This window comes from Bos indicus x Bos taurus, chromosome 13 (assembly GCF_003369695.1).
Source record: "Bos indicus x Bos taurus breed Angus x Brahman F1 hybrid chromosome 13, Bos_hybrid_MaternalHap_v2.0, whole genome shotgun sequence".
NCBI classification, from domain to species: domain Eukaryota; kingdom Metazoa; phylum Chordata; class Mammalia; order Artiodactyla; family Bovidae; genus Bos; species Bos indicus x Bos taurus.
Genome location: NC_040088.1, coordinates 19,511,301 through 19,536,881, shown reverse-complemented (window position 1 = coordinate 19,536,881; position 25,581 = coordinate 19,511,301). Strand labels below are relative to the sequence as shown.

At 47.8% G+C, this 25,581-nt stretch overlaps 1 protein-coding gene across 2 annotated transcripts in view; it reads right to left on the bottom strand.

The window, feature by feature from the left end:
• PIGU (phosphatidylinositol glycan anchor biosynthesis class U) overlaps nt 1-25,581 on the bottom strand; it is a 90,727-nt gene that overhangs the window by 6,464 nt on the left and 58,682 nt on the right. For both annotated transcript variants that reach the window (XM_027558751.1, XM_027558752.1), the window contains 4 exons: nt 23,703-23,857; nt 19,637-19,780; nt 15,986-16,110; nt 8,706-8,848 (listed from right to left, as the gene is read on the bottom strand). In XM_027558751.1, the coding sequence (XP_027414552.1) occupies nt 8,706-8,848; nt 15,986-16,110; nt 19,637-19,780; nt 23,703-23,857 (567 nt within the window). The remainder of the gene's footprint in view (nt 1-8,705; nt 8,849-15,985; nt 16,111-19,636; nt 19,781-23,702; nt 23,858-25,581) is intronic.

The window sequence follows — 25,581 nt, the reverse complement described above, 5'->3', positions numbered from 1 at the left end:
TGCAAAGGTCAGTGTCCGGGAGGAGAAAAGCACCAGTGCTGATAAACGCTGCCATTACAGTATTTTATTCTTATTAATAAGAATGCTGATAATACTCAGGCATTAATTTAAGCACTTCACTCGTGTTAAAACAGTTACTTCTTGCAATAAACCTTCATTGTAGGTACATAGTTATCCTATCTTAGAACAAAGAAACAAAAGGTTCTTCAAGTAACTTGACCAAAGTCGTACAACCAGCAAGTGTCAGAGGCAGGCTCCAAACCCAGACCGTCAGGCATCATACACCACACGCTGACCCACGCTGCTGGAGCCGCTCTGCTCTAATGGAGCAGCCTGTTAAAGCCGCCCTCAGCGACCACAGCTGAGCCCCTTGGCCTCACTTGCCATCAACCACCAGTTGCCACCAATTTCCCTCAGAATTCCAACTCAGCCCCCTCTTGCTTGAAGCCCTCCCTCATCCTCCTGGCCCCTGAGGGGTCACACACACACACACACTCACTCAGACTCTCTCTCATACACACACACACACCATGAAAGCCTCTCACTTGCCCGCTCAGAAGCCTCCAGTGCTCCCCTCTCCCTGTGCTGCACCTGCGTGTCCCCGAAGCCCCAAACACAGCCGGGGCCACACCTTGGTGCTTCTGTGCAAGCCCCACCCCTGGGCTAGGATGATCTTTCTCCCAAAGGGCTCCTTCTCATCCCTGGAGAGGCAACGTCTCCATCTCCCACCCCCAGAGTCTTCCCCCAACCCCCACGCTTAGTTCCTTGATCCCTGAAGTGAAGTCACTTCCCATTGCTTCCCCCCTAAACAGGGTGGCATCTGCTCCAGCTGTGGGACCCCAGACCCAGCATGTGGTTGGCATCCTGCCCCCATGAGGGCTCAGTCAGACCACATTCCTCTCACTGGCAGCTCTGGGTCATGATGAAGCTACAGACAGACAGACAGACAGTCGTGCTGAGTGGCTTGTAGGATACTAGTTTCCTGACCAGGGACCAAATCCAGGCCCTGGCAGTGAAAGCACCGAGTCCTAACCACTGGATCACCAGGGATGTCCCAGAAGATGAAGATTTAATGGAGCAGCTGATAAAAGGCGGCCGAGGACAGAGTGGGTAGATCAGAAGTGGTATGAAACGGTCAGAACACGCTCCACCACAGGGTGGGAGTGAGGAGAGACCAGGAAACCAACTCCTGAGTCTCTGCCCTGGGCCGGGTCCTTTAACAATTAGCACATCAGTGGCTCAGCAGTTGGAGAACCTGCCTGCAATGCAGGAGACCCAGGGGATGCGGGTTCAATTCCTGGGTTGGGAAGATCCCCTGGAAGAGGAAATGGCAACCCACTCCAGTATTCTTGCTGGGAAATCCCATGGGCAGAGCAGTCTGGCGGGCTAGTCTATGGGGTTGCAAGAATCGGACACGACTGAGCAACTAATACACACACTCAGGAACTGTCACAATACCCTGGGCAGGGCTTATAAGCCTCAGAGATGAGCAGACTCAGAGGTCAAGGGTCTTGCCCGGGATCACAAGGGAGTAAGGGACACGTTGGGGCTGCAGTGTCTATCCTGCCTGCCTGAGGCCCAAATGCTAGTCCATCCTGGCCCCCACAACCCTTCTCAGGGGTCTGCACCCACATATGCTGGGTCCTGCTGTGGCCCTGTGCTCACACTTCATATCCACTAGGCCCAGAGCTGTGCTCCCAGTTCACAACTGTGTCACTGAGCCAAGGAGACAGTTTCTTGAGAAAAGACAAAACGAGCATATGAGACATGAGAGTCAGCAATTAAGGCAGCACATCTAGAAGCCATGGGGCTCAGGATTGCAGTCATGGCCAACAGCCCTGGGCTGCAGTGTCCTGGAGAGGCAGGGAACCCCAGGCATGTCCCGGTTCCCCAGGTCTCATTGTGTTGGGGATGCTGACACCTGACAGCCACGACTGGGAGAACTCCCATGGCTGTCATCACTGACAATCACAGTGCCTCAGCCCCCACCCTTGCTGCCTGGGATCTAGGAAACGGGGATTTAATGGGGAGCAGGAAGGGCCAAGGGCAGACTTGTGGAGCTGGACAGCGCTTAGGTGTGACCAGGCAACTCAGGCCTGAATGGACAGGCGTGGGAAGAGATGGTGGAGAAGCGGCCCCACCCTCTAAAGTTCTAAAGATGCAAAACAGTAGGGAAATCACTGGATCTCAGCTTCAGGGTCGGGAAGGTCACGAAGGTAGACCATAGCTGGTTATGAAGGCAGTTATCATCTAGGCGGCACTTTCCAATTCATCCAAGTTTTCCCCACTCACTTCCATACTCTCCACTCACGACCCTGTTCCAGGCTGGGGACACTGAGGCTACCAGCTGCTCTTACCAGGTCTCAACAGCCCCCTCCCTGTGCTCCAGATTCCAGCTCACACTCCTGATCTCTTCCCTTCCTGGCAAAGGGAGGTTTTCAGAGCACAAGTCTGGTCTCAAGTGTCTTCACTTCAGACTGACAGCTCAGCCTGGTCCTCAGCATAACTTCTGGCTCTGACCACAGCTGTCTTGAAATGGCCTCATTCCCTATTAGGTGGCACGTGCTGGTCCTACAGAACTGCATTCCACACCAGCTCCCTCACGGGCTCTCACCCCCAGGCCTCACCTCTCAGAACCTGGTTTGAACCTGGCACGTCCTGCAGGACTCCACTTAGAGGCGGCGTCCTCGCAGAAGCGTCCTTAACCACCAGCTCTGAGCTCCCAGCACAGTCACCCTGCCCTGGTCCCGCCCATTTCCTTTTCTTTGTCTCCCACAGACAGCAGAGCTTCTGGGAAGCAGGGCTGTGTCTCACATACCCCTAGCAGGGTGCCTGGCACCTAGTTAATATTTACAAATCAATCAACTAGACACGAAGTTATGTGACTTGCCCAGGGCCAGTGAGCTGGGCAGGGAGGGGGCTGGGAGGCACTGTGGAGTTCCTGTTGGCCTTGACACCCCTGTACTCAGTCCAGGCTTTTTCTGTCTCTCTGGTTGTGAGGGTAAGAGAGAGGGAAAGGGCCTGTGAAAGACAAGTCTGGGATGCTGAGTGTTAAGTCTGAGGATGGGAGGGACAAAAGAATGAGCTAAGATGTGGACAAAACGCTAGCAGCTGAGGAGAGAGAGCACCCACGTGCACACAGCTGGACAAGGATGAGGGCTCCCGCCTGGGCCACTGGCGCCTCACGTCAGGAGGAACAGGCCTCCCAGCCAGGGCCATATACCACCACAAGAATGAACCTGGCAGTCCCCTGTCTGTCCATAAACACAGGCTCCACACCACTGGACCGCTGGTGACCTGCACAACCTGCCCCACATTTTTTCTCACTGGGGAAGGCAGATTCCCTTCCCCAGAAGGACACACAGGACTGAATGAGCTTCCACATGAGTGAACAAGGAAAGATCATGGAGAGGTTTCATTAAAAAGAAAAAAAAAAGTCATACTTTCATCATGCTGCCAACAATAAACACGAGTGAGTAAAGTCGCTCAGTCGTGTCCGACTCTTTGCGACCCCATGGACAGTAGCCTACCAGGCTTCTCCGTCCATGGGATTTTCCAGGCAAGAGTACTGGAGTGGGTTGCCGTTTCCTTCTCCAACAATAAAACACACACACACAAATAAAACTCCTCCACGAGCAGACGAGGTCATGTCAACACACAGGGAAAGGTCCAGGAGGCTGGACAAGCATGTGATCCAGAAGATTAAAGGGATCACTTGGGCTTGCTCCCCAGTAAGAGCTTTTTCAACATGAGCCACTATTAATCATAACTCTAGGGGAAGATTTCCTTATGTTACCTGTTTTTAAGTTGAATTAGGGCAAGTGGGACACCTTACCTTCCTCTTAAAACAGCTAAATTTAAACATTCCTTTTTGTTTACACATAATCTGGCTCAGCGGTAAAGAATCCACCTGCCAATGCAGAAGACTCGGTTTTGATCCCTGGGTCAGGAAGATCCCATGGAGAAGGAAACGGCAACCCACTCCTGTATTCTTGCCTGGGAAATCCCATGGATAGAGGAGCCTGGTGGGCGACAGTCTGTGGGGTTGCAAAAGAGTCAAACACGACTGAAGCAACTAGACAACAAATCCTAGATGACAACATTTTCCTTCTGCTCGTCTCTGAATTGCAGAAAAAAAGGGTTTTTTTTAATTTTTTAAAAAAAGAGAGAGAGAAAGATTGCTCTCTTTCCCTTGGTTTCTAGGTCTGAGTGCTTCCTTAGGGATTTGCTCTGGGTATTTGAAGAGCACCTTGCTCATCTTAGCTCCCATGTCAACACGTGTCAACATACAAATCCTCTCACCCTGCCCCACCAGAGGTGAGGTTATCACCTGTGACCCGGAGGTCACTTGCTGAAGGTCATACAGTGGCAGAGTGGGGGACCTCAGTCAATCTATCCGTCTAATCCCTCCTTCTCTCTGGCACGTGTACATGTAAGACACAGACACACCTCTTACGTACCTATGGATGGTTTCCCGTTGTCATTTCCTGGTTACTGACTCTCAGGCACAATTATAATCAGCAAATGTTCTGTGCCACAGGCTAAAAAATACTTCATGGTTCCGAGGAAAGGATGGGGCCTAAGTCACTGGTTTACCTGCTAGTGTCATTAATAATTACTGATGATTTGTTCTATTATGAAACATGGAACTGACCAACTCAAACAGAGCAGGATTTAAAATCTTCAGGCTGAGATGCGCTCTACATTCAGCTCCAGACTCAGCAATGGATTTTCACCTGCTGAAAATCCGTACTCATCTGGTTCCCACGACAGCTTTGCTCTGTCTTGCCCAGGGAGGGGAGAATAAAGACCAGGTGACTATCAGGCACTGCTGCAGGTAGAAGAGCTGGGAAAAGCAGGCTGAGGGACTGAGGACACCCTCCGAATGCCACACAGCTCACCAGAAGCACTAACTGTAGGTCAGACGGAGGCTGCACTGGCTAGGGCTGTGGACGACATGAAGGGGCTTCACCGGCCATTGAGACCAGGATCTGGCAAGAGCGGGACAGAGCTGCCACCCCTCGACCTTAGCCAGTGGGGGTGACCTGGCCCCCACTCCGCCCACCTCCCCTTCCTTCTGAGTCTGGAAGGCCCAGCCCCCACTCTTGTCCCCTAAGGCTTTCCCTGACCACTCAACAGGAAAGTTGATCTTGCTCTCTTTGGATTCCTACAGTGGTTATACTCTGCACATCTGGCCATTAATCACATGATGTTCTCCCTGGCTGTCTTTGGTTCAATCATCCCACAAATATCTGCTAAACAACTGCCCTGTGCCAAGCACTGACTGGGTAGCTGGGGACCCTGCAGTGGGTAGGAGGTGGATTTCTGCCTTCGTGAAGCTCACAGGCTGGCGGGAGAGGCAGAGGGAGAAGCAGGTAAATTATGTAGAGTTATAAACTGGGTAAGTGCTATGAAGGGAACACACAGAATGCCAAGACAGAGACCGTGGGGCAGGGAAACCTCACAGAAGATCTCTCTGGGGAGGTGACCATTAACTGCTATGAACTTCTAAATGTCCATTTGCACTTTGCGGCTCCCAACAGGTTGGAGGGCAGGAGAGGCAGACCCTCACAACAAGGGGCGCTCTTGTAGCTCAGTTCATGCTCTGGGACAAGAATGTGACTCTAAGGACTGCCTTGGTGAGTAAGTGCCCCCTCTGATATGCCCCTTGAGTGATCCAGTGGCGGCAGCAACAACAAAACCCGGAGCCAGCAGTCCCAGGAAGCATTTGACCCAACAGACCTGTCTCTGGCTCAGAGCACAAAGCCCAGACCAAGGAGGTCGACGAAACAGGCATGCTGGATGCCTGAACGAACGGCCAGCTTCAAGACACCTGGCCCACTGCCAGGAGGCCTGGAGGCTGGCATGACCTGTCTGAAGGGCAACTTGGCAAAATCTGCCAAAACATACAATGCTTACGCCCTCTGACCCAGTAAATCCCATCACCTGGAATCTATCCTAGAAAATACTGGCATGTGTGCGCAAGAGGATGTGAGGAGATACGCAGGGTTCTTCCATTTATAACATCGAATCACCAGAAGCAACGTCAATGTCCATCAGTAGCGGCCTATCAGTCACATAAATCACAGGACATCCTGCCACAGAATGGGTTATCACGGAGCCGTAAAAAAAAAAAAGTGATCTCAAGGTAAAATTATCAAGTGGAAAAACAGCCAGTTAAAGAACAGTACTCAGCGTGGGATGTCTTTACGTTTGCATGTGGACTTAGAGCTATAAGTCTCTTAACACACAGAGGAAGCTTGCAAAGACACACACCAAACTGATTCTAACAATCACATCTGCCACAGGACAAGAGGAGACGCAGGCTTTACTTTACATCTCATATGCTTCTATTTTGTCTTCTTTTCCCCGGCAGTAATGAATTCACTCATATGATTAAAAATGCATTTTAAAGAGTTTTTTTTTTTTTTTTTTTTTAAGATAAAGTTCAATGCCAAGAGATCAACCTAGTGTTTCTCCATAGCTCAGCCTCTAACACTCTTCATCCAGCTGGCCTTGGTTCCTACCTCTAACCACTTCCTCCTTTTTCCAACAATTCAGTTTCTCCTGGCTTCGCGGCACCTGACGACTTGTAGACATTTCCCATAACATTTTCAGACACCGTTTTCTCATAAAGACAGCCACAGGACAGAAAGCTGTTATCTGGAAAGTTCCATGGATACTTCATACCACTGCAACTGTATTCCTGACCCACAGTGACCTGACGACCTGACAACAAGCTGTGGACTATTTCAGTGGAGCTTGCCAAGCCCCCCAGAGGCCCAGGGCACGCCCCATGCCAGTCATCACTTTCAAAGGAAAAGGAAGGAGATTTTAGCAAGAGAGAAGAGCCAGAACAACTTTTTGAATTTCTTCAAGGTACTTCAAGAAATTTGCAGCCTGCAGATTTCTGTTTGTGTGGACAGAGGCAGGAGGTGCTGAGTATCCACCAACAGTAACCTGCATGTGTGACAGGCAGAACAGATTCCCTGGCTTGCTCCCATCCAGCCTACAGGGCTCTCCATCTCTCTTCCTGCTGTGCACAAACTAAGATAAATAGCCAGGCTGGACATGAGTTGTCCAAAAACATCCATGCAGGAAATACCAGACCCATCACTCATTGCAAGAGCCCTAACTCCCTTCTTCTTTCCCAGCAGCTAACCTTGGAGACAAAAAGTCTCCGTGGGGATTATTCACTGGCATCACTGGTCTCTCTAGCGAGCCGTGCTTTCCATTCGTCCATTATGCACAGGAAATGCCAGGCTGTGCCAATTGTAATTGAAATGGTGAACGGCACAAGTGATTCTCATAAGACCTTGACAATTAGGACACAGCTGATCTGAGGGAACACAGCATGGTGAACGAGGGACCCTCAGAGAAGTGTGCTAGGACAACCTGCAACAGAATCGCTGGAGAACTTGTTAAAAATACAAAATCCAAGGACTTCCTGGCAGTCCAGTGGCTAAGACTCCACGCTCCCAATCAATGCAAGGGGCCTAGGTGCGATCCCTGATCAGGGAACTAGATCCTGAGTGCCACAACTAAAGATCCTGGTGCAGCCAAATAGAGAGATATTTTTAAAAAAAACAAAATCCAATCAACACCTCTGGGAGTGGGATCAGGGAATCTGCTTTAAAAAAATCAAAGCCATGTAATTGTGACAGCTGTAGCATAAACACAGGACTTAAAAACACCTTAACAAGGAATCTGCATTTTTTTTTAACAAGCTTCCTGCAGTGACTCTGATGCAGAGAACCACTGCTCCATGGCCCCAAGGGAGAGGCTGTCTCCAGGTCGGAGTTCCATGCTGGTCCTTCTCATTCTAGGATGGCCTCTCGGCCTCCTCTCTGGCTAAACTACTTCTCTCCTAAGGACGCTGCCTTTGCTCCTGCTGCTCCAAAGTCCGCAAAGTCTCCCCTCCCCACCCTCACAAACCGCTCTCACCCTGGGGACCGCAGTCCAGGAAGCGAAGGAAAGCAGAGCATAGGGGAAGAGCACACTAGCCAGGATGGTGCGGTCAGGCTCTCATCCCGTGGTCTCTAGCTCTTGCCCCACGTTTTGTAAACAATGATGATGTAACAGCTGAGATCACTGAGAGCCCTGCTCATGTGCATCACGAGGTACTTGCGTGGCCATGGGCGCCTTCTGTTCTGTAAGTACATATAAGCCCCACCTGGAAAGCCAGTGTGTTATGTGATGTTATGGCTGCTGCTGAGTCTGCTGCACCAGCCAGAAGAGAATAAATGTGTCTGCAGTTCCTATGGCTCCTCGCGTCTTCTTCCACCCTCTTAGCTTGCGCCTTGCCTATCCTGGGTTCAACTAATAGTTCGCACAGTGAGATACAGCGAGACAACTGGTGCCGTGAGCAGGATCAGCAATATACCAAGCCTTCCCCGAACTTGGTTCCTGGCTCCTCCAATGACCTTGGGCAATCGACAATCTCTGTGAGCCTTGGTTCCCATTTGTAAAACAGGGATCACTGTCTCACAGGCTTGCTGTGAGAATTCAATGCAATAAACGTTAGCCAAGTTCAGCTTCCCCCACTGCTCTTACTGCCCTACCTTCTCTACAGAACCTCGAGCTACTTGAGGGGAAGAACTGCCCCTCGTTCACGTCCAAACACCTGTTGGCAGAACCCAGGGCCCAGGTGGAATGTTTGAGGCTGCAAAATGAATCCCTGTTGCTGGGCTGTCCTTAACTCTTACCTGCCCAATGTTGAAGGTCAGTGTGATGGCATAAAAGAAGTTGGAGTTGGCACTTCCTGCGTAAATCCAGAGATGCCACAGGACAGGGAAGAGCAGGGAGCAGATGATGATGATACAGGCGAGGACAAATATGTTTCGCAGAACTGCAAAGAAGATGGTCACCATTAGCAGGACTGCAAAGACACATGGTCACCATTAGCCTGGCGCTGACTCTCTTTGGGTCCCTTGCGGTGATGGCCCCCAGCACAGAGAGGCCCAGGAAAAGCTTGGTGGAGCTCAAAGGCAGAATGCCCCTGCTTCCCCACCCCAACACACACACACAAGACACAACCTCAGATCCTTGGCAGTGGCTCCTTCTGCCTCCTTCCATGGGAGGTACTAGACTTGGACTCTACCTCCGACTCTGGGCTCAACTGGCTACAGTCAGTAATGCTGTGAATGCCTCTGGGCACTGCAAGAGGCGGGGGAACTTCAGCAAGACACTGCCCTTAAACCCCCAATCCCAGGGTGTCCGTGAGTAACTCCTCTCCTGACCCCAAGCAGGGTGCTTTCTGACCTCTGTGGATCATAGATACGAATGGCAGCACCAACCCCTCAGTGTCTCTAGGGTGCCACAGCCCAGGTCTTAGGAAACACATTTTCCATTCTCCTCAGTTCATATCTTAGGTCCCCTGCCTTGCTTTTCAAATGTCCCTCACTCTTCCTTAGATGATCTCTCTTTGATACCCTCCCTCTTTACCATCATCCCCCTACTCCCTGAGGGAACCAGAATCTCACCAGGGAGAAGCTCCCCCGAAGCCCCTGGGAGGACCGGCTACACACAGTGGTCTGCGGGCAGGCCAGCAGGCAGAGTTCCACTGGGGTAAGGCAGCCTGAGAGTGGGGCACAGGCCTCAGAGAGACCTGGGTTAAAATTCCTAGGGACTTTCCTGGTGGCCCAGTGGTTAGGAATACGCCCTGCAATACAGGGAATGCAAGTTCACTCCATGGCTGGGGAACTAGGATCCCACAAGCCCGCGCACTGCTTTTAGAAGCCCCCCACGCACCACATGAAAATCCAGCAAGCTGCAGTGAGACCAATGAAGCCAAATAAATAATTTTAAAAACAATTCCTGCTCTGCCAGCAAGTTTCTCAGAATCTCAGCTTCCCCATCTCTAAAATAGGGCTAAAATGCCTACTTCATGGAGTGTTCCATGAATTAAACAAGTTGTGGAAAAGCTAGCAAGGATGTATTACTGTGTGTTTTCTATTGCTATGGTAACAAATGATCACAAATTTAGTGGCTTAAACAATATAATGCATTGTCTTACAGTCTGGGAGGACGGAAGTCCAGAGGCTCTGGTGGCTCTAGGGGAGAATCCACTTGCTGGCCTTCGCAGCACCCGGAGGCTGTCGGCATTTCTGGCTCGGGACTCCCATCCTCAACCAGCAATGTCGGATTGAGTCCTTCTCATGTCGTATCATTATGACCTCCTCTTCTGCCTCCCTCTTCCACTTTTTTTTTTTTTTTAACAGACTTTAGTTTTTAGAGCAGTTTTAGGTTCACAGCAAAGCTGAGTGGTACGTAGAGACCGCCCATGTACCCTCCTGCCTACTTCTGCTCTTAAGGGCACCTGTGATTACATTGGGCCCACCTGGATAATCTAGGATACTCTCCCCATCTGCAGGCCATCTGTCATGTAAGGTGATCTAGTCACAAGTTCTGGGGATGATGAGGTGACATATTTGTCGGGAGCAAGGAGGGGGCATTATTCTGTCTAACACAGGGGTCTCCAGACTCTGGGATCTAATGCCTGATGAGCTGAGGTGGAGCTGATATAATAGAAATAAAGTGCACAATAATGTAATGCATTATTATATTTATTTATATAATATGCAATTTATATATTCTATATATAATACAGAATACATATCTTATATATTCTATATTATATATATATATTCTATATTATATTATATAACCTAAACCATCCCTCCCCACTCCATCTATGGAAAAATTGTCTTCCATGAAACCAGTCCCTAGTGCCAAAAAAGCTGGGGGCCACTGACCTACCATTGTGATTTTTCCCCCCTTTTAATTCAACAGTAGATATCTGACAGCAGGATTATATGCCATTTTTGTTTCTTTATATTTTATTGTATTTTTTTTTTCAGTGTTACAGCTCTATTTTATTTAGAAGATAGCAGGAAAGTGAGAGAGAGAGAGAGAAAAGAACGCACGCACGCGGGAGAGAGAGTCCTATTTTATTGTATTTTTAAATAAAATAATAAATATCATTTAAAATTAATTAACTAGAATACCTTAAAAAAAAAACTGAGTGATTAATAAAAGCTTAGGTCTGATTCTCCGCAGGCACTCAGTCAATAGAGGTTCCCCTCCTCTCTCTGATCCTGACCTTCAGGAAATCCCTTCTCCAAAGTCAGAGTTCAGAGATATTTAAGAGATGGGGAAACTCCTGAACCTTAAGGCCTCTTATCTCAGCTGTACAATGACTTAGCTGAAATGCTATACTGGGGGTTCAGGCGTTGGAAAGGGGACTGGATTACAGCCAAGGTTCTCAATTCTGGTTGTAAAATGAGCTCACCTAGGGAGCCCCAGGGGTGGGGCCCAGGCATCCATATCTGTTTCTACAAGCTTCCCTGGTGATTCCAATATGCAGCCAAAGCTGTGAGCCACTGGGTCACAGTGGCAGACCTCTGCCCCATAAGAGGCCCGTGCTGGTCTGCAGCAGAGACTTCGCTTGTCAGTGTCACAGTGAGAATAACCAGGCCAAGGTAGTTCAGAGATCTTGTTAGAGCTGAATGTTTTCAACTTAAGCTTCATTCTTTATTGAGTAATTACAGGTGTCTTGCTGCTGGCTGCTGTTTAAAAAGTCCTTTCTTTTATAAAATCGAGACAAATGGCCAGTAGTTGACTGTTTTAGTGTCTTCAGTAAAATAAAAAGTTGGGAACTCTGTCACCAGGATTTTTTTTTAAATGCTAGTAGTCCCTGAAATCCCATGATTTGGAAACACTGGCTTGGAGGGCTTGCAAGGTGCCCTCTTCTGATCTGCAATTTCCACACTTCTGGGTTTTCAAAGCTGAGAAATCAAAGCCCTGACTCAAGCCTCTTGGAGAACTCTAAGAGGCCTCAGTCTTACTCCCAGAAACAGAAGTCTGGGGAGAAAGATGTCTGCACTGAGAGTTATTATTAAACAGTTACAACCTCAAGAAAAGAGATGAAGTGAGTGAAGATCACGCAGTTGTGTCTGACTCTTTGCAATCCTATGGACTAGACAGTCCATGGAATTCTCCAGACCAGAATACTGGAGTGGGGAGCCTTTTCCTTTTCCAGGGGATCTTCCCAACACAGGGATTGAACCCAGGTGTCCAGCATTGTAGGTGGATTCTTTACCAGCTGAGCCTGGTAAAGGGAAGCCCAGGATACGTCTATTTACCATTCCTCCACTTCATCACTATTTACATACTTTTCTCAATGGTTCTTTCTTTAAAAAATAAAACAAAACACTCCTAATACTTTCAGAGGTTTTTTTTTTTTAATTATTTCTTTTTCTTCATTGGGTCTTCACTGCAGCAAATACATTTCTCTCTAGTTGAGGTGCTTGGGCTCAGTAGGCCTGAGGTATGTGGATCCTAGTTCCCCTACCAAGAATCAAACCTCTGTCCCTTGCACTGGAAGCTGGATTCATAGCTAATGGATCACTAGGGAAGTCCTTCAGTGGTTCTTTCTGATTTCTGGGTAATTATTTTGCTGAAAAGAATACACAGTATTCCTAAAATAAAACTCCTGTGGTCTGACAGTCCAGGTGGGTCTTTGCTCCATGTCTCCAGTCACTCTGTATTTTAGAATGGGTGACAAGGAGGTGACCAAGTGCGGAGACTGAGAGAGGTTCACACGCGCCTCCTGGGGGCAATCGCAAAAAGCTGTGACAATGCTTCCCCTGTGCCCCGAGGAACGGTCACCACATCCAACTGGCTTCTGGCCTGTGGTGACCTTTGCAGGACTGCGGAGCTGCTACTCACTCTTGCTGGCTGACTGGCCTGAGGATTCCAGCTATACGCCAGAGCAGATAGAGCCAGGGACCCAGGGCACAGGACAGCCTGTTCCAGCACCACGGTGTGTTGGAGATGTCAGAGGTGACCAGGTGACCCTTCATCCGCCGTGCTGGGCCAGATGGAATCAGATTTCCCACCAAGTTCCCTGGGTGACTTCCTCTGATCTCTGGCTCCATCACTGACAAACCGAAACCTCAGGCAAGTCACTTTCCCTCTCTGAGCCTCAGGTATTGAGAAATAAAATTCCACTGGAAGAATCCAGTCCCATCAGGAGGGGCACAGAAGGGACTTAGGGACTTCAAAGCTCATGGTGCTGTTTCTTTTCTTAAACTAGGTGCTGGGCACATGGAAATTTATTGTATATTTTTTAAATAACAAATGCATATTTTAAAATCAATATTCCTTTATCTGTATATAATAATTAATACTAAAAAAGAAAACATGAAGGACACATACACACAAAATCCAGCCCTTTGGTAACTGGCTCTTTGAGCTCGACCACTGCAGGCTGGCATGGGCCCTGCCAGCAGGCTGTTCCCTAACACCACGCTTGTGTGTCTGTGTGACTCATCCTGGCCCCAAGCTCCGCAGAGTCCCAGCATCTGGGACCTGCACTCGGGGGAGGGCCCATGTGCCTCTCTTCCCTACTAAGCAGGATAGGAAAACAAAACAGCGAATGTGTGAGCAGGCATGCTGACACTGGTAACTCATGTCTAAACCGAATTCTTAAACACATTAGAAGTCTGAGTATATTCAACCTAGGTGTAAAGACCTCACAAGGTCTCCACTCGCACATCCACACGACCAGGCTGAAGATGCCCTGGACAAACAGAATGACTCATAGTTGTCTTGCCCAAAACAGACACGCCAAGTCTGAGCGTTCTCTACTGCAGGAGCTGCGCCTGGCAGCCAACGCTGTCTGCGGGCCCTTCAGACAAGCTCAACTCGCCCAGTGAGCCAACAACAGCATCTATTAGCTCATCCAGGTTTCCGGAAACCCCATCCTTATTTTTTGTGCATCATCACCCCAGAGGGCATAAAATAGTTCAAGTTTTGAAAAATATGTTTATTTCAATGACTCTGAGTAACTCTGGTTATCAAGCCTGAAGCTTTGATCATGAAACTATGCAGGAGACCTCCCTGTGTAATTAATACTACTAATAACAACAGTGGGGCTATTTACATTTATTCTTTCTCAGACCTCAAACACCCCTGAAAGATATTCTGACAGATGAAAAAACGGGAGACTCAGAAAAGTTAAACGACTTGCTAGTAATGGGAAAGCCAGAATTCAGACTCAAGACTGTCTGGCTCCAGACTCTGTTTAGCAATATGGGATGAAAGATCTCACCTGAGGGAGACACCCTCTGTGGGAGAGCCTGCCAGAGCAACTCCGTCTTAGGGGAAAGAGGACCAACGTCCCCAGACTCATCCCATCACAAACTAGGGTATGTTCACACGTTCTGTGCCTTTGGGACTTGCCAAGGGGCCCCAGGCTGACTCTGAGACCCCTCTACTGGGTGAACTGGGTGATTCTTGTCTGTTCAATGAGGATGCCACAAGCAGAAGATGCTACTTCCTGCTTCTGATCTGCCTGACTGGTCACTGCCCCACCTGGAGGAGCAGTCCTGCTTGTCCTGCCCACTCACCTGTTTACCTTTGCTCAGAGGCCCACTCCTATAGACAGGTTTCTTTCCAGCAGCTGGTCAGTTTCACTTCCTGCTTGATACTCAGCAGCCCCAAAACAACAATAAAGACATTTCCTCTGAGGCCTGTCCTCCCCAGGTTTATTGCTGTGCAAGGAAAGTTCTGCAGCTCCCTTCCTGTTTTAGAGAATCAGGTGGTGTTGGGCCACTGGCACTGCCTCTTTATTAGGGAGGTCCAAAAATCCCATACACAGAGATTGGGATTGACATATACACAACACTACTACTACTGCTAAGTCGCTTCAGTCATGTCCGACTCTGTGAGACCCCAGAGACGGCAGCCGAACAGGCTCCCCCGTCCCTGGGACTCTCCAGGCAAGAAAACGAGTGGGTTGCCATTTCCTTCTCCAGTGCATGAAAGTGAAAAGTGAAAGTGAAGTCGCTCAGTCGTGTCCGACTCTTAGCGACCCCATGGACTGCAACCTACCAGGCTCCTCCGTCCATGGGATTTTCCAGGCAAGAGTACTGGAGTGGGGTGCCATTGCCTTCTCCGATACATAACACTACCATATATAAAATAGATAACTAATAAGGACCTACTGTACAGCACCGGGAGCTCTCTAATAGCCTGTATAGGAAAAGAATCTAAAAAAGGAGTGGATGTATGTGTATGTATAATTGATCCACTTTGCTATATACCTGAAACTAACACAATATTATAAATCAACTAAACTCCAATAAAAACTATTAAAAAAAAACCCCATCCACAAACATTTGAACATTTGTTATGTTGTTCTGTGTGTCATCAGGTGTAATCCTGGGTGCTGGGGACACAGGGGTGAGTCATGAGGCTACTCTTAGGGAGCCCACAAACAGTGTAAAGAACCCAGAGGACACAGAGCCTGACTCAGGGCAACAGCAGGAAATACTAGAAAGAACAACTGGTCGGCACTAGGCCGACTTCGGAGGAAGAGCTTGAACGGGTCTCGAAGCAGGCAGGACGTCTACGGTGCAGCACGGGGAAATGGCTCAAAGCCACACTGTCCAGATGACAGCACTAGCCATGTGTGGCTTCTTTAAATTAGATTAAAAATTCAGCTCTCCAGTCACACTCGTGGTTACTCTATCGGACTGGGCAGATACAGGGCATGTCTACCATCACAGAAAGCCCTACTGGGCAGTGCTGGCTGGAGGCTCCTGCATTTGGATGCCAATGCCAGCCCTTCTACTTACCAGTCTTGCACCCTTGAACAAGCGATGCTATCTTTCTGTGCCCTAGTTTTCTCATCTGCAAACGGGGATACTTTTCCTCAAAGTCTGGTGTGAAGATAAAATGAGCTGATGCACGTAACATTCTTAGAACCACAGCAACCAGGTACAGTCAGCGCTCAATAAATGCTGGTTATTTTTATTATTACCATTTGTGTGTAGCACCGAGGGGCAGATATTGTGCTTCATGTCACTGCTGGCACAGCAGGTGTCCAAAAAATGCCTGTCCATTCCTAACCACCAGCTATTTTCATCCAGGGCGAGGTGACACAAACCTGTGCCAGAGGGTGCGAGGTGGGGGTACTCACATCTGTAGAGATGGTTCCACACGGGGAAGAAGGCCATGTAGAGGGCCACATCCCCCACCGTCGGGTAGGACTTGAAGATGGCGATGATGGCGATCTGGATGAACATGAAGAAGATAGGGTGGTCCCTGGGGCGAGGCGGGGCAGAGAGAGAGAGAGGCAGAGGTCAGTCAGGGACCAGGCCCACCCCAGAGTCTCCTCACCCCAGCCCTGAAACCCAAATACACTCTCCGGGGGACTTTACGCAGGGCAGGCTCCACCACCCATAAAACACAGGGCCAGGCCCAGCAGGAGGGCAAAAAACTGCAGGGACCCAAAGATACCCACAGGTAGTGAGAAGAACCTAGCACACACTAGAGGCACAGCCCACAGAGACACTTCCCATCAACCCCCACCCCCCGCAGCTCCGGGCCTTCCCCCAGGAGCCCAGAGGGGGAAAACAAATGAAGTCAGCGGCCTCTATTACTGGGTTTAAATGACTGTTGTCAGAGTAATTAGGCAGCACCCTTGCCAGAGGCCCCTGACACTGGACCAGGGCAGGAAGTACCTCCTGGCTGATGCTTGTTTTCTCTGACAACAGGGTCAGTGGGGACTACAGATCTTTAGCTGTGATGAGCTCCTTTCCAGAAATGGCTGCATGCAGCTTTTTGCTCTTAAAGGCTGTAACTGGGGAATTTTCTGGCGGTCCAGTGCTAAGGCTCTGTGCTCCCAAACTAGATCCCACAAGCCATGACTAAGAGTTTGCATGCTGCAACTAAGACCTAATGCAGCCAAATAAATAAAAATGAAATTTAATTGGGGAGGGAGGGGCTGGAACTAGAGCTCTAGTCCCCTTAAACCAGTAAGACTGGCTGCCATTTCCTGAACCTTCACTTGTGCTCAGTTCTGTGCTAGGCATCTTTTCCTGCATCATCACACACGATCCTCACTACCTCGCACCTGGAAGGAGGCAATGCTGTCACTGCACTTTGTGGATGAGGAAATCAGGTTCAGAGAACATAAGAGAGTTCGAGAGTGATGGAGTGGCTTGTCTCCAGAGCGCCTAAGCACCGCCGGTGCTATTCTCCCGAGTGCCCAGCAGGACCAGCTCTGATCAGGAAGGCTGAGACAGAACTCAGCCTCCAGTGCTCCTCCAAGAGCTGACTGAGTGCAGAAGAGAATCTGCCAGGAAGAAGCCAGATGTGCAGCCTCCTCAGGTCTGAGCAACGCGCACATGGCCCACTTCTGCACAGGACCCAGAAGGGTGTCTTCAGGTTAACGCCCAGCTCAGGAGGGTGTCTTCAGGTTAACGGCATTCTTGCCTTGTAGATCCAAGGTCAGGTCACTCAATGGATGTAAATCTGAGATGTGGAGACAAATTTGTACACACCCAAATACTACTATGAGGCAAATGACTCAGAAACTCAGCTAAAAAGTTTCTGAGTCAAAGTTTCTGACTGCAAACTCACGCAGTCTTGTAATCTCTAGGAAGGGTGTGGCTATCTCAGTGAGCATTTTCCTACGGCTCATCCAAGTCATTGGTTTGGGCTTTTTAGGTAGCTGGTAACAGCTGCACCATTTCCAGGAAAAGGCTAATGACAAGGTGGTACCAAAAGACATGGTGAATGTATGGCTGAGTCCCTTTGCTGTTCACCTGAAACTATCGCAAAATTGTTAGTTGGCTCTACTCCAATACCAAATAAAGAGTTTCTTTAAAAAACAAAACAAAACAAAACCCACACAACATTGAGACTTCCCTGGTAGCTCAGTGGTAAAGGATCCACCTGCCAACACAGGGGACAGGGGTTCAATCCCTTGTCTAGGATGATTCCACGTGCTGCAGCGCACCTAAGCCCGTGCGACACAACTACTGAGTCCACACTCTAAAGCCAGAGAGCCGCAACTACTGAGCCCCCCAGCCACAACTATTGAAGCCCGTGTGCCTAGAGCCTGTGCTCCGCAGCAAGAGACCACCGCAATGACAAGCTAGCGCATCCTAACTGGAGTGTAGCCCCCACTCGCCACAAATAAAGAAAAGCCTGTATAGCAACAGAGACCCAGCAGAGGCAAAAGTAATAAATACATAAATATATAAAAACAAATACGGACACCAGAACCTCCTGCAAGAGCCCCTGGGGAGCGGTGACCGGTGGCCCTGTTCTCACAAAGCTGGCACTGCAGGGGCTGGAGTGGAACTGGATCCAGACACAAGAGGGCAGCCGAGAGGGAGGTCAGGTATCTTCACACCTTCTGTTCCCACAGCTCTGTGGCCCTTGGTGGGGGTTGGGGGGGGGGTGTCACAAGATGGCGGTGGCCCCCAGGAGCTATCTGTGGCCTTTCACACGCCGACAATAGGAGGTGCTGGAGAACAGGCTACACGCGTGAGGACAGGTGTGCTGGGTTCCCTGCTTCTTTTAGCCCAGACCCAGGCCTGACCAGAACGCGGGTAGGACATATGGACCACAGACAGCTGGAGAGCCTGGCTGAGGAAGGCTGCCAGAATTCTGGAGCCTGCCAGGCCAAGAAAGAAGGCTTTTTCTGTCGGATGCCAGGCCAAGGCCATGTTATAAGAAGGGAACATCAGCTCTGAGCTTTACAGACAGGGAACCGTGTGCCTTGGTTCACTGCCATGGAGAATGAATGGAAGGTCAGAGCAAAGAACTCAAGCTCTTGAAATCTAAATCCAGCCCTCTACCTCCCTGGACCACCCAGCTGTATCTATGCTGACTGGTGCCTGTTTGCCCCTCTCTGAAGCTAGGATAACAGAACTATTTCCAGGAGCTATTTAATACTATGTGTGATCTCAGGAGCTTGGCAAGGTGCAGAGGTCTGAGCATAAATTCTGGGGCCGAACAAACCTGGTAACCCCAGCTCCATTGCTAACTGGCTGTGTGACTCTGGGAAAATAATTTCACCTCTCTAAACAGCAATTTCCTCGACTAGCAAACGGAAGTGACAGTAACATAACGCCTACCTCCAAGAGTTGCTTGAAGGGTTAGGCATGAATATAACTCAAAAAGGTGGGATGGACAACACATGTTAGCTCTCTTACTCTGCAGAAGGGTATGCCATAGGCAATCCATTGGAGGGAAGTTGATCAGAGCTGCAGGTGACCAGCCCCCCAACTAACACCTCCTGAGCCCCCTGGGACACAGCTAGAGGACTCCCAGCAAGATCCTCTTTTTCCAAGGATATCGTCCCCACCCCAATCCTGCTCTTGTCTAAAACAGTGACTGGGGAGGTGGCAGGGAGGTTCAATAGTGAGGGCACATATGTATACCTATGGCTGATTAATGTTGATGTATGGCAGAAACCAACACAATATCATAAAGCAAATACCTTTCAATTAAAATATATTTTTTAAAAATGAAAAAGATACAGAATAAAATAAATTGTGATATATACACACAAATAAAACAGTAACTGGGCTCAGTGACAATGTGGGTTCAAGTACCCCAAAGTGAGGCCAGGGGCATATGGGGCTCCAAAGCACTGCCCCTACAGCTGGCACCGTGTGTGTCACTCTGCTGCAGGGCACAGTCACTGAAGCAACTCAGGGTGAGGTTCCCTGGGCATAAATGCCTCAAACCCAATAGCAGATGCCCGAGTGAGAAGGACATCTATAAAGCTACAAATGACTCCGGGGACAAAAACTCAGTAGGTCCAACTACTTACTTTAGCTTTATAGCTAAAGGGATGGTGTAGAAGAAGACGTTGATCTGAAACACACACACAAAGAAGAGGCTGAAGTGCTCAAACATCTCTGCAAAAAAGTACCAGAAGAGGCCAATGTTCGGGGTGAGATCTGGAACAGAAAGTCTGGAATGAAGAAAACAAAGGGAGAGAAAAAACAGAACCAAGTTAGAAACAACCTGCTTTGACCTGCTTTTCTCCTGAAGGTTTTGGTCACTGCTAGGCAGTCAAGGAAGACTCTGTCTCCAAAGAGATCAGGATGTGAAGGGCTCTCTGGGCACCCCGGATATAGGTAATTAACAAAAGCAAGGGGCAGAGACCCAGAGACAAATAACCCATAAAAAGGATCACCTGAGCCAAACTCTGGCATGCAGCAGAGATCTGAAACAAGGCAGGGATTCATGCTAGAAATCAAAAGACCAGTCCCTTCTTTTCCTGCCCAAGATACATATGCTCAAAACCAGGAGATACCTAGCACTGTCACAAAAGAGGAATGGGTTTGAAATATGTTCCTCTAACCTATTTTGAGCATTCTAAGGATTTGTCTAGGGGAAAAGCTCAAAGATTCTGTTACTGCCCATTCTTTCTCCAGATGCATACAGCAGGAGCCAGAAGACTGAGTTCCTCACACAGAAGTGAGACTTCCAGGGGTCCAAGGAACCACTGCCAGGTTCTAGCAATGATCCCAGACCTTGCTGGAGAAATGGGGTTTAGCTGGAAAACTTTTTGTCTGGTGATATAAGATAAAGATGGGTTACAATTCTGGCTGTTCTAAAAATCTTACATAACATTAAAAACATACATATGGGGTTGAAACGGATGTCAATTCAGTTCAGTCGCTCAGTCGTATCCAACTCTTCGCGACCCCATGAATCGCAGCACGCCAGGCCTCCCTCCCTGTCCATCACGAACTCTCGGAGTTCACTCAGACTCACGTCCATTGAGTCAGTGATGCCATCCAGCCATCTCATCCTCTGTCGTCCCCTTCTCCTCCTGCCCCCAATCCCTCCCAGCATCAGAGTCTTTTCCAATGAGTCAACTCTTCGCATGAGGTAGCCAAAGTACTGGAGTTTCAGCTTTAGTATCATTCCTTCCAAAGAAATCCCAGCGCTGGCTGATCTCCTTCAGAATGGACTGGTTGGATCTCCTTGCAGTCCAAGGGACTCTCAAGTGTCTTCTCCAACACCACACTTCAAAAGCATCAGTTCTTTGGCACTCAGCCTTCTTCACAGTCCAACTCTCACATCCATACATGACCACAGGAAAAACCACAGCCTTGACTAGACGAACCTTTGTTGGCAAAGTAATGTCTCTGCTTTTGAATATGCTATCTAGGTCGGTCATAACTTTCCTTCCAAGGAGTAAGTGTCTTTTAATTTCATGGCTCAGTCACCATCTGCAGTAATTTTGGAGCCCCCCAAAAATAAAGTCTGACACTGTTTCCACTGTTTTCCCATCTATTTGCCATGAAGTGATGGGACCAGATGCCATGATCTTCGTTTTCTTAATGTTGAGCTTTAAGCCAACTTTTTCACTCTCCTCTTTCACTTTCATCAAGAGGCTTTTTAGTTCCTCTTCACTTTCTGCCATAAGGGTGGTGTCATCTGCATATCTGAGGTTATTGATATTTCTCCCGGCAATCTTGATTCCAGCTTGTGTTTCTTCCAGTCCAGCGTTTCTCATGGTGTACTCTGCATATAAGTTAAATAAGCAGGGTGACAATATACAGCCTTGACGTACTCCTTTTCCTATTTGGAACCAGTCTGTTGTTCCATGTCCAGTTCTAACTGTTGCTTCCTGACCTGCATACAGATTTCTCAAGAGGCAGCTCAGGTGGAGTGGTATTCCCATCTCTTTCAGAATTCAGTTTTAAAAGCACAAGGGAAGCATGGAAAGGAAGACAGAGGCTATGGTTCATGGTCAGCTTTCAGACAAGACCATGATTCATGGTCAGGTTTCACTGAAGAAGGCCTCCACCTGGCAAGTCTTTGCTTCTTGCTGTAACTATATTTCCTTTTCTGTGAAATAAGGTAATGAACACAATCTGTACACCAGCAGAAAACTAGGAAAAGTTTTTCATCAGGCATTACAAACTCTTCTGGGAGGCAGAGCATGAGAAACTGAAGGTTATTAAGTCACTGTTAGGCTCAGCCAGGATTGAACATAAATAAGCAGCTCAGAATCCCAAAGGGAAGCCAGCCACAGACCTCCTTCCCACCCTGGTGGGGTTAAGTGTCCATGACCCTCTGGGCTGTGAGTTCCTTCAGGCCTGAGCAGGTATCCTCCTCAGCAGACCACAGAGAGGATATTTGGAAATATCTGCAGAATTCATCTTGCAAACCCATTTTGATTTTCTCTATAAGTGTGACATATTGAAAGTGCTATGTCACTCAGTCATGTCCAACTCTCTGTGACCCCACGGACTGCAGCCCACCCCTCCTCTGTCCATGGAATTCTCTAGGCAAGAATATTGGAGTGGTATTCTTCTTCTCCAGGGGATCTTCCCTATCCAGAGATCAAACCTAGGTCTCCTACTTTGCAGGTGGATTCTTTACCATCTAAGCCACCACGGAAGTCCCTTGACATATGGAAGGTGGCTTTATTTTAAAACTGTTGGAGACCCTTTTCCAATAGAGGAATAAATACATCCATTCCTGTTTGGGACTGAATCGAAACCTTCTAGTTCGAGGCTGATAAGTGCTTTGGATGTTCCCAGAGAGTGTTCTTTAATTGACTTAGATTAAACCAGTGGTTCTTGAAGTGTGTTCCTCAGATTGGCAGCATCGTACCACCTGAAAATTTATATATATAGATATGCAAATTCTGGGGTCCTAATGAGAGTGTAACAGGCAGGAAGGCCAGGGGTCTCCAAGCAGAGGAAACAGGCTGCAAGTGTCAGACGTGTTTTTATTTCTGTCTTAACCGGCAGGAGGAAACAAACTACAAGTGTCAGCTTTTTCCCCTTCTCTATACAAAATTAAAAGGAAGTTTCTCTTAAAATTCTGTGTTGCCATGACGACACCTGGTTCCTCCTGAACTTAACTTTTCTCAAACCTTGAGCTAACCAATGTGTATTTCTTATCGAAATATTTTTCTTAAGCTATGTTAGTGAACTATGTATTTACCCTAGACTCTGTCTTCAAGTTGGTTCCGCCTAAGACTCAGAACCAACTTGACAAACCAGTATGTTTTACTCATAAAATTGTTCTCCTAATCTATGTTAATGAATCTATTTACCTGGAAACCTGCCTTTCTTCAAGATTCATGTCAATCGTTCTGTGGCACAGGATGACTCACCTGGTGCCAATGTTATCTCAAAATGGATGTTGTGGGTGAGGGGCCTGGTGCCACTCTGAGTTTTGAGACATCTCCTTTCTCTAATTAACAGCTTGCTGATAGGTATATGCTGCTGCTGCTGCTAAGTCGCTTCAGTCGTGTCTGACTCTGTGTGACCCCAGAGACGGCAGCCCACAAGGCTCCCCCGTCCCTGGGATTCTCCAGGCAAGAACACTGGAGTGGGTTGCCATTTCCTTCTCCAATGCATAAAAGTGAAAGTGAAGTCACTCAGTCGTGTCCGACTCTTAGCGACCCCATGGACTGTAGCCCACTAGGCTCCTCCGTCCATGGGATTTTCCAGGCAAGAGTGCTAAAGGCTAGCAGGGAGGCACTCTTTCTGCCCCCTTCTGACGTCTATGTCAGAAGCTTTCTCTATCTCTTTTATACTTTAACAAAACTTTATTACACAAGAGCTCTGAGCGATCAAGCCTCATCACTGGCCCCGGATTGAATTCCTCTCCTCTGGAGGCCAAGAATCCTGACGTCTTTCACAGCTCAGCAACAACCTTTCACTTACCCTAGATTTACTTAATCAGAACCTATGGAGGTGGGGCCCAGCATCCTGGGTGTTCAAGCCCTGCGGTGATTATGGTACACCCAATGTGAGGACCACTGCTCTAGATGTGGCCTCTGCTTGTTCTCCCTCTGATTCCAGATGAAGCTGTGAAAACTAAATCAGCTTCCAGAGTTTTCTAATGGGGGCATTACTTACATGAAGCCATAGACTGCAGGAATGAAATCCCAGGAACTAAGAAGGAAGAAGGAGAGGCAAACGACTACCACTAGACTTCCCATATACATCATGGCGTACTCCCAAAAGAAGATCCAAAAGGCTTTGCTCTTCACTTTCACAGGTATGTACTGCCGCTAGGAGAGAAGGCAGAAAGGTACACTTAAGGATCTCAAAGACAAAGAGCAGTTATGAGTCAACTTTAAGATCCTTCCCGCAAAAAAACACAGGATACAGAATAGGTGAAAAATCTAAGGACTGAAAAGATATGTTAGGTAAAGTGAAAATGTTAGTCACTCAGTCGTGTCTGACTCTTTGCAACCCCATGGACTGTAGTCTGCCAGGCTCCTCTGTCCATGGAATTCTCCAGGCAAGAATACTGGAGTGGGTAGCCATTCCCTTCTCCAGGGGATCTTCCTGAAACTGGGATAGAACCCAGGTTTCCCAACTTGCAGGCAGATTCTTTAGCTTCTGAGCCCAGGTAAACACTAACCAAAAGAAAATTAGTTTGGTTATTGTTACCAGATAAAATAGACTTTAACATAAAAAGTATTGTAGAGATAAAGATGTTCTATCATGATAAAAGTGTCATCAGAAAGATATTACCATTCTAAACTTGTATGTACCTAATAACACAATCTCAAAATATATAGAACAAACATGGACAGAGTTACAGAGGAAAAATACACAAATCCACCATCAGCGGATAACTGGTAGATCTAATAGACAAAAATCATAATGAAATAGAAATATGAATAGCATACTTCATGAACTTGTTCACCTAAGATCTTACAAAACAAATTTATAATTCCTTACATTGAGTCATATTTACAGTATTCTATTTATCAGAAGCAAGTCACTGGTTTTGTTCATACTCAAAGGGATTGTGATTAACATTAGTATGTAGAGATCATGGAGGCCACATTAAGATTATGTCCACCACAGTTGATTTAACACCTAAAAAATCAATTAATGTAACATCCCATACTAACAGATTAGTATACCCAGATCAATTGCATTTCTATATACTTTAACGAGCAATTCAAAATTGAAATTAAGCAGACAATTCCATTCACTATAGTGTAAAAGAGAAAAAATACTTAAAAATAAAATTAACAAATATTAAGTACAAGGTATGCACACTATAAAATATGTAATATATAAACTATAAAATATTGCTGATGGACATTAAAAATCCAAATAAACAAAGAGGTATTAAAAAAATACATTTATATAAAACAACATGCTTAGAGAATTCACATTCATTTAAAATATTTTGCTGTTGCTGCTGCTAAGTCGCTTCAGTTGTGTCTGACTCTGTGCGACCCCATAGACGGCAGCCCACCAGGCTCCCCTGCCCCTGGGATTCTCCAGGCAAGAACAGTGGAGTGGGTTGCCATTTCCTCCTCCAATGCATGAAAGTGAAAAGTCAAAGTGAAGTCGCTCAGTCGTGTCCGACTCTTAGAGACCCCATGGACTGCAGCCTACCAGGTTCCTCCATCCATGAGATTTTCTAGGCAAGAGTACTGGAGTGGGGTGCCATTGCCTTCTCCATAAAACATTTTGGGGGATTAGTAAAAACTGACCACAAGGACTTCCCTGGTGGTCCAGTGGTTAAGAATCCACCTTGCAATGCAGGGGACGCGGGTTCAATCCCTGGTCACAGAGCTAAGATTCCACACGCCACAGAGCATCTAAGCCCAAGTACTGCAACTACTGGGCCTGTGAGGCACAACTAGAGAGTCCATGTGCGGCAATGGAAGATCCTGCACAGCACAACAAATGCCCCACATGCCGCAACTAAGACCTGACACAGCTAAAAAAAAAGACCACATAGCTTAATCAGGCCCCAAAGCAATAT